Source organism: Colletotrichum fructicola (genome assembly GCF_000319635.2).
Source record: "Colletotrichum fructicola Nara gc5 chromosome Unknown KSG_Nara_v1_contig01, whole genome shotgun sequence".
NCBI lineage: Eukaryota > Fungi > Ascomycota > Sordariomycetes > Glomerellales > Glomerellaceae > Colletotrichum > Colletotrichum fructicola.
This window is the reverse complement of record NW_027094051.1, coordinates 4,611,860-4,625,021: the sequence shown is the minus strand read 5'-3', so window position 1 is coordinate 4,625,021 and position 13,162 is coordinate 4,611,860. Positions and strand designations below refer to the sequence as shown.

The following is a 13,162-nucleotide window of genomic DNA, read 5'->3' as shown; positions in this document are numbered from 1 at the left end:
TTCTCACTCATGCGTGTGTGGTCCCAGTTACTTGGAACACGCCCCGGCCCCCTGCCCTCCCCCTTTTAGATATGTACGAACCAGAATCAGACTGGAGAAGAGAGGAGAGGTGCAGTTTGGGGTTGCTGCGATGTTTGTGTTGTTTAGGAAGTGTGGAAGGCGACAAGCGATTAGCGAGTTCGTGCGACAAGATGAGAAAAGGCTTGAAACAACGAGAAAAGAAATTAAAGAAGAACATTGCAAGACATTCGCCGAACCTCAAGGCGGGCTAGCGGTTGATGTTGGAGTGCATGGTGAGATCTACGTGACAGCATTTGTATTGGTTGAGAGGATGGTGTAACGTCCGATTGATGCTTTTCAGCGCGAGGGACGCGAAAACTTGCTACAGATGCTGTTTGGAGCCAACTGAATGCCGCAGAGACTCCCCGTGTGTTGGAATCTAATCATTGTGGCACACCGGTATCCTGGATAACAGCCACCCAAATCTAGCCTACCTATTCCTTCCCGGTGAACCCTGCGAATGACGACACGTATGGCCAGGGGGAAACAAAACAGCGAGAGAGAAGCTGCCCAGCAGTTCTGAGACTGACATGTCGTCATCTGCAAGACCATCACTCCTGCCGGTTCCGCTGATGTGGTTTTGGTGCACAGCTCTCTAGCAAATATCTTGAGAAGAAGAGAGTAAGGAAATACAGATATACCGTATGCTTTTATCTGATCCCGATTTAGTCAAAGGGGTTCTTGAGGAGTCGTTACTGCTGTTGCCCATGTCATAAAACTTACCCTCAACCCACCTTCTGTGCCTTGCCAGTCAGGTAAAGTAGCGAGCGAGGCGAGGGTCAGATAGCTCACGTAGGTACTGCAGTAGCGCAGAGCTGCGGCCCACCTGCAGGAGCTTCTCGTGCCTTCTTGGGACGACTCGACCTTGATTTTTCCTTGATTCTTGGCTTGAGGTTGAGTGATAAGGAGCGGGAATGATTCAGGGGGAAAAATGATGGCCGTTATGATCGGCTCGCTCTGAGACCGTCAATTGCTCCATGTACGGGCACCGCATTCCGCAGTCATCAGAGCTCTGGGAGGTTGTCGCTCTTCGCTTGAATGGAAGGTACATCGCCATGTGGGGCATATCTATCTTCTTTTGGTGGCACGCAGAGCAAATTTGGATGAAGGGCGGCAGCATCTGCAGCGACGGGGGACTGATGAAGAATCGGTGCGGCCCTTGCTTGTGCTTTCTCACTATCCGTACGGAGTACCTTACCTCACCAAGGTCTGCCGTGGACAAAAGGCTCATCTTGTTCAACCCTGCTCTGGTTTCTAAGCAGCGACAGGCTTTCTGACCAAGAGAGAGCCAAGGACCAAGATTAGTCTCTTGGAGCAGCAGGGTTCTTAGCAGACGTCTCAGCTTCCCATTCGAAATGGCAGTTTCCGTTTCCTTGCGCTGGGAGCGGATATTCGGAACCGTTTGGCACGTTGGGCTGGGCTGGGCTCGGCTTAAGGTAGCTAAAGCAAACCCACATTCGAGTGCTTGGGGTGCTCTGAGCGGCGCGCAACGCACACACTCAGGGCCATTGGATCAGATGCACATCAGTCAATCGTTGTTTCCAGGCCAGACTGGACCCACGTTGTCGTCGTCGTCGTCGTCGTCGTCGCAAAGTCACACCTAATGAACGTAGCCTCCTCTGAGCTGCAAACGCCGGAAGAGGCCAAAGGCAACTGTATAGCTTTCCTCATGTCCACGAATTGAAATGCTTCCGTGATGGTGTAGAAGATGGGAAGCTTCCCAGCATCCTGTCCACTCCTCTCCACCGCGCACCGGCCAACCTGTCCACGACCGGTTGGGAACATGGAAACCCAATCCGAACCTGACGTACCTTTACCCGCGGGGATTTTGGCGCCGCTGCAAACCCCATTGGCCTTGACTTCCAGTATGGCCCGCGGTTTTGCTGCCTCCTGCATTTTACTCTGCGTCGGCTTCTCTGCCCACCCTTCACTGTTGAGTCTCCCTGACTGCTGCTTCATCGACTCGCGAACCCCACGTACACTTCACACTCGACACCCTTGTTAAAGCCCACCCACCCGCTTGCTTCGTCTCCAACTCACTATCTTACCTTGGGCCTTTGCGCATCGCTGGATGGCCTGTGGAAAGTGTCATGAGTTGTCTGACATAGGGGAGCTTGACGAGCAGCCGTGTTTGGGCGTCCATCTGCTGGCGTCCACTGCCAAACGCGGACAGTAAGGTCGGGTCCTTGTAATTAGTGTGTGTAGCTTATGATCAAGCAAAACAACGCTCGCTGCTCCCGTCAGTTGACATTGTCTGCCGCACAGCAGCAATTGGCTGTGTTCCCCGTCTCTGCGCTGTCCTGCCTGCTGCTTTAATTGCTTCCCGCCTCCATTGTGTTGTGTCTTGTTGTCTCTCTCCCTCTCCCGCTCTCTCTCACGCACACACACACACACACACACATTCTCTTTCTACCTCTCCACGACCAGTCCAGTGCTTGTCCACACTGGTTGCGACTGTATTGCTACGGCCGCTCTGTTTTCCAGTGATCATCGTGGCCCGCGGACGCTCGCATCGCATCCTTTCTCTCCCATCACATCCATCACTGCCCCCTCCCCCTCCCCCATTTCGCGCCCTTGATCTCAGCTCCTCGTGCTCCTCCACCACCACACCACAGCCCCGTCGTCAATCTACGTGGTCCTCCTCCATCTTCCGCAAGCCCATCGGTTTCTCTGTCGCCTTCACGGCCACATTCGTTTCGCAAGGCTTGAGACGGGTTTATCACTACAGGTTCCCGAGAAAAAGAATACCGCCAACCTCCCGCTTCAAACTTTATTCCCACGACGAGAGTTTGGGCTGACACAGCCCAATTCCCCCCGAATCTTGTCCTCAGGGCTCGACTGCGGCGACTGCCACACTCCGGGCTTGGTTTGCATCAGTCTTCGAGCCTGAGCTTGAGCCCGACCACCAAGTCCTGCCGCCTGCTTAGTGCCTCACTCCAAGGTGCTGCGACAAACCCGCCGTCGTCCCCCATCCTCACTATCCCACCCTCTCCCGCGTCTTTGCCCGCGGCGCAAGTCATCGTACCGCATTTCACTGCGCTGAGCAGTCCCCAGCAATAACAGCACACACACACACACATACACACACACACATATCAGGCGCCACCCAAGACAGGCCACCCATCCACGACGGCATTGTCCTGGGAGCCTTACATACTTACCTACCTTGCCGGTCCTGACCAAAGCGACTCGCACTACTGCGTGCCTGCGACCTGCCCTCCCAACCTTACCATTCCCAGCGCAGCCAGTCGCCCGGCCCCATTTGTCCGCCTAACGCGTGCAGTCAGAAGCCAGCGACGACATCAGCTCAATTACCCGGCCCCGGTCTTCTTCCTTTTCACATCACCGACGACCGCGCATTCGTCCATCTTTCAATCCAACCGATCTCGATCGACCGTAACGCTCCCTTTCCTCCGAGTCAACATCCTTCCTCCTCCGCCATGGACTCCCAGTGGCAGCAGGGCTATGCCGACTCGGCCGGCACTGCGAGGAGATACAATGGCACTGGCGCCCAGATGCCACGGGGAGACTACAACGGACAGCAGGTTCCCCAGGGCCAGCCTCCTGCCGGCTTCAAGTACGATCAATATCAGAGCCCTGGAGGTATCTCTTCTCACACTGCCAGCGCTGCCACCTCCCCCATGTCCACTCCCCAGATGCGCGACGGGAACGGCGACATCCCTATGCACGATGTGCAAGACTCATACGCTGGAATGAAGTACCCGATGAGACCTCATCATCAGTCCCATCTCTCAGGCAGTCGGTCTTCCACGCTGTATTCGTCCCAGGAGCCCTCAGCTGCTGCCCAACGGTATTCGCCAATGGAGGCCCTGTCCCCCACCTCGCCTTACGCGCCCAAGTCCGCACAGAGTCAGTTCGCATCACCTCCGGGACAACGACAGTCCCCGACGAGACAATCCGACTATCTCCCACAGAGCCCCCATTATGGTAGTCGCCAGCAGGGACAGCAGCTCCCCCCCATGTCTCCCTACGCCTTGGGCCATGAGAATTATCCGTCTTCCACTGTTGCCGCCCTCGACAGTGCCTTTGCCGCCGACCCCAAATCACCGCGACGCCCGATTCCTCAGAGAGGACCTGCTCCCGAATTCAGACCATGCAGAGGGCCGACAGACCTTCGGCCAAAGGTCAGCTCGCAGCCTCCTTTCCGCCGTGCCAACCCGGAAGGCGGATTTATCAGTGTAAGCACAAATACCCCGCGATTGCACCACATCCGAGCCTTGTTAACCCACTCTGCCAGCCCCTGCAAGCGCTCACGGTGCACCTGCCTGCCACTTACAGAATATGCAACCCGAATTTCAAATACGAATCCTCGCGTAACCCCCGTCGAGTCCTAACGAAGCCAAGCAAGGGCGTGAAGAACGACGGATACGACAACGAAGATAGCGACTACATCCTCTATGTGAACGACATACTGGGCTCTGAAGAAGCTGGTCACAAGTGCGTTTGCAATAAAAAGTGAACGGATACGCGCCGTTTGGATGGTACTGACCTGTGACACAGGAATCGGTACCTTATCCTCGATGTTTTGGGTCAGGGCACTTTCGGCCAAGTCGTCAAGTGTCAAAATCTCAAGACTCAAGAGGTCGTGGCTGTAAAAGTCATCAAGAACCGCACAGCATACTTCAACCAAAGTATGATGGAAGTGTCTGTTCTGGACCTGGTAAGACAATTCCCCTGAACTTGACTTGACCCTAGCGCTGACGTTTATTTTCCAGCTCAACACCAAGCTCGACAAGAACGATGACCACCACCTTCTGCGACTCAAGGACACTTTCATTCATCGCCAACACCTGTGTCTGGTGTTCGAGCTTCTCAGTGTCAACTTGTACGAGCTGATCAAGCAAAACCAGTTCCGAGGTCTAAGCACGACTCTCGTCCGCGTTTTTGCCCAACAGCTCCTGAACGGCCTGGCACTGCTGAACAAAGCCCGTCTCATCCATTGCGACCTGAAGCCGGAGAATATTTTGCTCAAGAATCTCGAGAGCCCCATCATCAAGATTATCGATTTCGGATCCGCATGTGACGAACGCCAAACAGTCTACACCTACATTCAGTCGCGTTTCTACAGATCTCCAGAGGTTCTGCTGGGACTTCCCTACTCCTCTGCCATCGACATGTGGTCACTTGGCTGCATCGTTGTAGAGCTGTTTCTGGGACTTCCTCTGTTCCCCGGCTCCTCCGAGTACAACCAGGTTTCCCGTATCGTAGACATGCTTGGAAACCCACCAAACTGGATGATCGAGATGGGCAAGCAAGCTGGCGAGTTTTTCGAGAAAAGACAGGACGAGTTTGGTCGACGAACGTATCAGCTAAAGAGCATGGAGCAGTACGCCAGGGAACACTCGACAAAGGAGCAGCCTAGCAAGAAGTACTTCCAGGCGAACACTCTCCCGGAGATTATCAAATCCTACCCCATGCCGCGCAAGAACATGAAGCAAAGCGAGATCGACAGAGGTGAGCCAGACTAGTTTGGGCAGCCTATGTACAAATACTGACGTGAAGCACAGAAATGAACAATAGAATCGCCTTCATTGACTTTGTCAGGGGTCTATTGAACATTAACCCTCTGGAGCGTTGGTCGCCGCAGCAAGCCAAGCTGCACCCGTTTATCACCCAGCAGAAATTCACTGGGCCATTTGTACCGCCGATGAACCTGAAGTCTAGTTCTCTGAATAGGTCCCCGGCACCGGGTACTCAACAGCAGCAACAGGCTGAGGCTTTGAGCAAGCAAAGGGCACAGGCGGCTCAGGCACAGGCGAACTCCGCCGCACAAGGAGCTTATGCCTCAATGGCTGCACAGTACCAGCAGCCGGGACACTCCCAAGGCACTCCGATGTACGGGAACAACATGTACTCTCCAAGCAACGCCCACGCAACTCAACCACCGCCATATGGTGCGCAACAAGGCGGGTATGCGCAGATGCCGATGGCTCAAGCGCCGCAGCAAATGCCACCCGGTCCTTACGGCAATGTCTCCCAGCAGCCTGGTCTCTACCCCCAAACGGGAATGCGGCCCCCTCGTCAACGTGCTTCCACCATGGAGCAGCAGCAGAGTGGTATCCCCATGGCTATTCAACGTGTGGCAAGTCATCTTGACCCGAGCCAACCCATCCGACTGCAACCCAGTCCAGCGTACTACCCCCCTCCTGCTGACGGAGGTATGGCTGGTATGGACAACACGCCTGGTCGGGCAGGCAGACGCGGGAGCCGGGCCCAACAAGGTGGAAGAGGCAATCGAGACTTTATCCGCAACCTCGAGGAGCGAACGTTGGAGGAGGGCTTTATGGGTAACCCAAACCCATGGCACTGATTTCGGTTAGATGACTGCCGCACAATCACCTCAAATCTGCGTCTCGATGTCGCCACGAGCGACACCGGCATTATTTGTCGGAAGTGGTCTGCGAGATTAAGAGTCTTCAAACTAGGAAAGCCCTGAAATTGACGCGTCCTGGTGCGATGACCTGGTCAGTGTAGAATAAGCCCTGGTCTGCGAGATGGAAGCTGGAATGATGTATGATACCCGAGGGCCTTGAGAACCAACTTACGGGCCGTTGTTGTCGTATAAGGCCTGTATGCGTGGATAGAGCTGTTGAGAGGCGGGCGCAACGACATGAGCTGGGATGGGCAACGAGACGCAATGCACGGGAGCTTTGATGGGATGATGCACGAGTAGGGAAACGAAAGGCAGGGGCGGCGGGTCGTTAAAGGAAGCGTCTTGCCTGCGGAGAGGCGGAGGGCCTCGACGACACTGGACTTGAGAGAAGACTCTTAACCAACAACCCCTACCGTCCTGGGTTCTCACGGGTGTCGGATACGGCAGGTTGGTTTTTACTCTTGTTGTTTTACTAATGCGGAAGCGATGCCAAAGCCAGCCGCGATGGCTTCTTGACATAAATCTGCCACCTGTGTCCTTTCAATACAATGCTGTAAGCAAAGCTGGCGCTTGATGGGCCAAAGTGAAGATCATAGATCAAGGTACCCAGTGAGACGATGTAAACCGGCTTCAGCTTGAATTCGCAGTAGTCCCCCAACCTCTGGTCATCAAGCCGTCCGGGTCGTTGGACCTCGAGTTTGTCAGTCACCCCACGGCTTTGAGCCCCAAGGAAATCCTGCACAAGACGAGTCAAGTTGATTCCTCGGGGGCAGAAAAAGCCTTGCATTACACGGCACAGACGCCGCACGTACTTACGTCATCGGGGGAATATCCAGAATACGAAGCCGGATCATGTTGCAGAGGCATCGGCATTGCAGCGATCAGAGATGACATTGGCGCCCATGACTCTCCTTTCAGAAAACCCGTCAGAGGAGCAGTGCAATCCTCTCATGCGGGAAACGGATGGCGTTGAGGCTAGCGAACGACAGACTTGGTGAGCACCGAGCCAGTCATCGTCGTGAAGATCATACTCCATGAACTCGATCAAGGACTGCCTACCAGTGCGAAGCCGTCTGACGAGCTTTTAGATGGCATCGCGGAGGAATTGCAAGCTGTGCCCATTGAGTCCAGAGACGACAAAACAGCCTCAGCATCAAATTCAACAGATCGGCTTGACAATAACGCTTCTACTGCTTCGCTTCCCACTGGCAATCCGGAAGAGGATACCGCTGGTGTTCTCACACCAATCGGGGCAAATAGACCAATGGATCACCACTGGGAATATAGTATTGACACAAAGACAGGGCAAGTGTGCTTCAAGAGAGCCCCGGGCCCACCCGAACCTTGGGTTATCTCCAAGGAGCTCGTATTGAACATGATCGCCACCGGGCAGCCTGAACCTGGATCGAAAGACGCGCAGGCCTGGGATGAATACAACAAGAAGCTGAGATAAAAAAAAAAAGGGCTCGTCACTGTCCCGAATGCATCTCCACTTCGCATCACGGCTTCAAACCAACTTTCCAGAAAATCAAGCATCCATAAACAGCAGGGCCGATTGCGAACCGCGCATCCTCGCCATCCGCCAAAGTGCCGTACGGACGAAGACACAGAACTCTTCCGTGGATTTATCGAGCCGGTGGAAACCTCATCGACCGCCGCCAACGTGGAGTCGATGACAATCTCTGACAACGGAAACTAGGAGAGCCAACCCTTCAGCAAGTCGCCGGGGCGCCTCGTGATGAGCACTTGAAGGCAGACCACAAGTTCGGGATCACCGTCCTGATGCAGCTGGAAACGATTGAAAATGGGGATTGGGTATTTCGCACACCGCAAGAGAAGCAGATATGGGACAGAGACGCAAGTGATGTTTACTGAAGACGGGAATGACACATCACTCAAGCACAACTATTGCTTTCAAAGGGAAATGCTGCGACCATCGCGTTATAGATTAGTTGAGTCAGAAGACTAGACTTCAACATTATACGATTAGCTGCAACGCCATGTGCAAAGTCCAAGCAACGGAAACAAACATTGGCATGAAAGAAAAGCAACGGAAGCCACCGAGAACGTTATGCTTTCTGGCTTGCCCCAAGAAACTGTGGCCCCCTTGCGATGACACGGCCTATTTCTCCTGTGGTAATACAATGTACTTTGATATCGTCGTTGTTGCTGTCGTTGTTATTGCTGCTGCTGTTGTTTGTGTCGTCTTCGCCGGTATTGTGATCATTGCTACTACTATTTCTACTAACTACTGTATTTGAAAGGGGTAATTAACTACACAGGAACTATAAATGTAGTACCTAGCCCACACGTTTGGAGGGTCATCTCAGTGTACCTATCTAGGTACCTAGGTATCTGTACATAACCGGGCCTTGTGAAGTTAGCAGCTGTGGCCAACGTCCAATGAGCAAATAGTGTGTGGAGACCCCTGGAACACGCTCCCACGCCGCGACCTCGCAAACCAACGCGCGCTGAAGTCAGCCTCATGTGAAATGAACTTTCTCTCCCGTGTCGCCCAGGGTCTCTGTAAAGAATCCGTCCCCAAAGCCTATTTTGCCCGCCATCTCGGAAGTTTCTGCGCACTGCTATTGCCATCAAGAGATATTCACTTCTGGATACTCCTGCGCTTCCTTGCCCCGGCGACACCGACCGTCGCAGCTGCCGCACTTACAGCTCCCTGCCTTTCGACCTAAATCGCAACGCTTTCGTTTTGCGACAGCCACTCAACCCCCGCGACTAGAACACCCAACCGCGGATCCTCCTCCGAAAATTTCACAATGGCCAAGGTCGCAACCGAATTCGAGAAGATTATCCAGGAAGGTAGACATGTCCTTTCCCCCTTCCTTCTGAAGTACAATGTTGCCGGCTAGAAACAGCCGCTAACCGACGTCTTTCTTGGGATGCGCAGGACGAGAGAGGAAGAAGAACGAGGCGCTGGCACAGAAGATCTTTTCCAAGGATAGACGACAAAGCGCCCCGTCGAAGCTCAAGCCCGGCGCAGGTCCTTCGCTGGCTAGCAGAGTTGGTGTCAATAAGGTATGGCCGCCGCCCGTTTGCTCGAGTCGAGTCGAGTCGACAAAAGCACGCAAGCTGACAGCGCTTAATACAGCAGCGTACCGCCTCTCTCGGTCCCAAGGCCGTTCCCGCTGGTAACATCGACGGCGACTGGACGCATGACCTTCATGGCACAGTGAGCGGCGGACGGAACGGCGCCGGAGCTGGTGGCCTTGCGTCTCGCATCTCGGCGCCTGGAGGCAAGCCTTCTGCGGCCACGATGAGCAGACGAAATGAGCGACGGAACGAACAGAGGGCCGCGAGGGTTGCGAATGCGATTGAGCGCTCCGATGTCACGGCCGACGTGCAAATGACACCCGCCCCCGCAGCGAGACCAGGCCTTTCTATTCGGGGTCTCGCGGGCCCCTTTGCCGTCATGGCACAGAACTTCGCGCCCGGCACCACGGCCGCTGACATCGAGAGCGCGATGACACCCGTAGGCGGTGAGATGCTCAGTTGCCGGATCCTCAAGACGACCCCGTTGCTCGTGGCGGAAATGGTCTTCGCTACCAAGGAGGGCGGCGATGCCGTGATCTCTACGTTCAACAACCAGACCGTGAGTGTTAGGATGTTCGGGAGTTGAACTGCTCGCTGACATTCTCAGGCCGACGGACGTGTTATCAAGGTTTACCCCAAGCCTGGCGGTTACAAGGACACCAATGCGCCAGCAAGCACTAACGGATTCCGCGATGCTCGCCCTACATCGAGCAATGTCATTGACGGATCTAACGGCTTCCCTGAGCCTGTCCAGGCCGATAACACCGGAGGCAACGGCCTCTACAGTGATAAGATGGTTGGTAGAGGCAACGGCGGCGGCGGCGGCGGTGGTAACCGCAGAGGACGCGGTTGGAACCGCGGCGGACGGCGGTAGTAAACAACCATAGCAACACTGAATCAGAAACCGGGATGCTTGTCTTTGGCGTTGGTAAAGAGCGGTTGGAAGGTCGAATACCAAGGCGACTCATGTTTATGCTTTCCCTGTTGCAGCGAACATTCGGGGATTTCTTTTCTTCTTCTTTTTCTTCTCTCTCCTCTAACGGACCGCAAGAGGTTAGTATCACTTACCCAGGAGCATATGTAACAGTAGAAAACGTTCTTATCGCTTCTTGGCATCAAGTCGTCATTTCGGTTTCACCATTTCCTCAATAGGGACTCTTGGACCTCGTCGCGTTTTGTACCGCTCGGAAGAGAAAAGTACTTAAAAAGCAATGTTCAGCAAGAAGTGGGTATATTTTGGAGATGATAATAGTTTTGAGGCGCCTTTTCCTATGATACAGCCCTGTCGCTTCGTCCATCTTTTTGCACATCAAGTTTCACGCTGGTGGTCAAAACAGGCTGGGAGTCCTGCTGTTGGGGGTCAGTCAATTCGACCACGAAACGGTTGATGGCATTTCGCTTCTTCTTAAGATCTTCAAGCTGATCTCCTTGCTCGAGAAGCTGCCTCCTTTCGACTCTGTCGACCGTGGCGATGAGGCTGCGAGCAAGATCAAGAACGAGTTTCGCAAACTCGATGCGGCGTTCGCCCCCTCTCTCGGCGGATGGGTTGGGCTTGGCCTTGGGTTTGGCGCTTGGTTTTGCCGCTGCCAGCACACCTTGCCTGGCCGTGCAAAACGGGCCATATAACTTGTCGATGGCCGAAGCCAGCTGCTTGCCGTAGCCCCGATCCGCGCCCTCCTGGTTGCCAGACTTGGCCATCTGGCGGAAGGCATGGTCTGCTGCCACAGCGACCCGGTGGTAGAGAATTAGCGCGAGGATGTCGATGCGTGGGGGAAACCGCCTATCGTTCTTCAGAGCTTCTGCACGCAACATCGTGTTGTCGATGATGCCGGTCGCAATGGTGAAGGCATTGGGGTTCATATTATCACGGAGGCACGCTTGTAGGGCCTGGTGTACTAGAGATGATGTGAATTGGGCCTGGGGCATCTCTGAGAGGATGTTCATGGCGAGGGCGCTGGCTCCACGGCGCTCAAGTTGCGACATGTATAGTTCGAAGTTGCCAGCGTCAGGCTTTAGGCCGTAGTGATGGACGAAAAGATTCCAGTAATCAGTGGCTAATCGGGGCTGTCTTTGGGTGGCTCTGGATGAAATGAGGAGGGAGAGTGTCTTTGGACCTGGAACCGCGAGTTTGACGCCATCGCGATCTTGGTCATCCTGAGATCGCTTGTTGCTGACGGCAGCGATATCTCTATTGCCATTATCCTCGTTGATCACACCTCTCCAGTCTCTTTTAACATTGGCGTCCTCCAAGTTGGGTATGCCCATGGTGTCATGCAAATGCTGCATCAATTCCTTTTCTGGCAGTATGCGCGCCATGGCCAGGACCAACTCCTCGTCCATGGTAAGCCTTCCGGCTCGCCACTCGCGCATCACCTCTTCCCAGATGCGCTTGCACTGATCAACAACCTTTAGCGTCTCGCTCTGTTGTGTGCCCGCTGGCTCCCTGGTACCTCCGACATCATGGCTAGACTTGGACATGATACTGAAGCGCAAGCTGTTGAGAATGGTCGTGTATGTTCGTGTGTCTGCTCCGCGACCGGCCTTCGGGTCCGCCGAATCCAGGATGGCGAACATGGAATCAACGTCCTTCCCGCGGCCGCATGCTTGGAGGACAGCGTTGAGGTGTATTTGGTTCGCCTTGACTCTTGTATCTTGCAACAGAGTACGATACAGCTGGACCGCCCGCTTGACACCGGCCTCGGGGTGAGGTACGTTGGCAAAACCGCGGAACATGATAGTGTACGTCTGCTCGTTGGGTTTCTGCCCGCGCTTCTTCATGTCGTTGAAGAGCTTCCATGCGTTGGCGGGGCTTTTTCGGGTGACAAGCTCGTAGTCGAGGACGTGGTTCCAGGCAACGGCACAATCGTCTCTCTTGCTGGCTTCTTTCACCAGGAGGACGGCTTCTTCATAACGGTCCGTTTTAAGCATCGCTTGGACTTGCTGGGCAATCTTCCAGCGGTCCTCCGAGTACGCGAGTTCTTTTTCAACAACTCGCTTGACCCTTCTTTCTCTCTGACTTTTCGCTAGCACCTCTTGTTCTTGGGGTGCTGCGTTCAATTTCCGCATGAACTTCTCCTGCGTGATTGCGTCGGCATGGCTTAGTCGGATCAGCGGCAGGCCATATTGAGAGATGCGAGGCGTCCTGGCGAACAAAGCTGCTGTCTTGATGGGCTTGGTGAACCTCCTGAGACACGCCGTACAGGCCAACATGCTGGGTATCGATTCTGATTTTGCACGCTAGGAGAGACTCCTAATTGTGCTGGTAGATGCGCCGTGACTTAGAAATTTTGCAATGACTGAAGCTGCTGAGAATGAAGCTGTCGCCTTATCTTATCGGACGTAAGTGAAATATCGGTATCCGTATTCGTACTCTGTATCCGTACAACGGCATGCATGCTTAGCGTGTCACGCAGGCCACTGACGTTTGGGCCGCGGGGGCCAAGCCTCTTGCACCCCCCACATGCTTGTAGTGGACCAATTGGCCCAGTTCAATTAAGCAGAACGCGTCGCAAACACGGACGCGACTTTTCTCAACACGCGCCGCCCCTTGCAACGGGCCAAATTATAGTGCCTAGAACCCCGTCCTTTGCGATTTCCGCTCACAACATGCCTGTTTCCACCCTCTGATAGCCACACCGAACCGCCAACAACTCATTT

The 13,162-nt window shown here is 54.4% G+C and overlaps 3 protein-coding genes across 3 annotated transcripts; 2 read left to right on the top strand and 1 right to left on the bottom strand.

Moving 5' to 3' along the window:
* Positions 1-3,500: 3,500 nt before the first annotated feature.
* YAK1 (Dual specificity protein kinase YAK1) lies at positions 3,501-6,391 on the top strand (the record flags this gene model as incomplete). The annotated part of the gene is made up of 6 exons (XM_032026315.1): positions 3,501-3,637; positions 3,686-4,259; positions 4,319-4,518; positions 4,582-4,741; positions 4,797-5,535; positions 5,589-6,391. 6 exons carry the CDS (start codon positions 3,501-3,503, stop codon positions 6,389-6,391), a joined length of 2,613 nt encoding a protein of 870 aa, XP_031877188.1.
* A 2,840-nt stretch (positions 6,392-9,231) lies between these two features.
* CGGC5_v001293 (putative RNA-binding protein) lies at positions 9,232-10,379 on the top strand (the record flags this gene model as incomplete). Its single annotated transcript, XM_032026314.1, has 4 exons — positions 9,232-9,274; positions 9,363-9,490; positions 9,564-10,064; positions 10,113-10,379. 4 exons carry the CDS (start codon positions 9,232-9,234, stop codon positions 10,377-10,379), a joined length of 939 nt encoding a protein of 312 aa, XP_031877194.1.
* Positions 10,380-10,774: 395 nt separating this feature from the next.
* CGGC5_v001292 (Pentatricopeptide repeat-containing protein 2) lies at positions 10,775-12,715 on the bottom strand (the record flags this gene model as incomplete). The annotated part of the gene is made up of 1 exon (XM_032026313.1): positions 10,775-12,715. The coding sequence occupies one exon, from the start codon at positions 12,713-12,715 to the stop codon at positions 10,775-10,777; it is 1,941 nt and encodes a 646-aa protein (XP_031877193.1).
* Between the last annotated feature and the right edge of the window lie 447 nt (positions 12,716-13,162).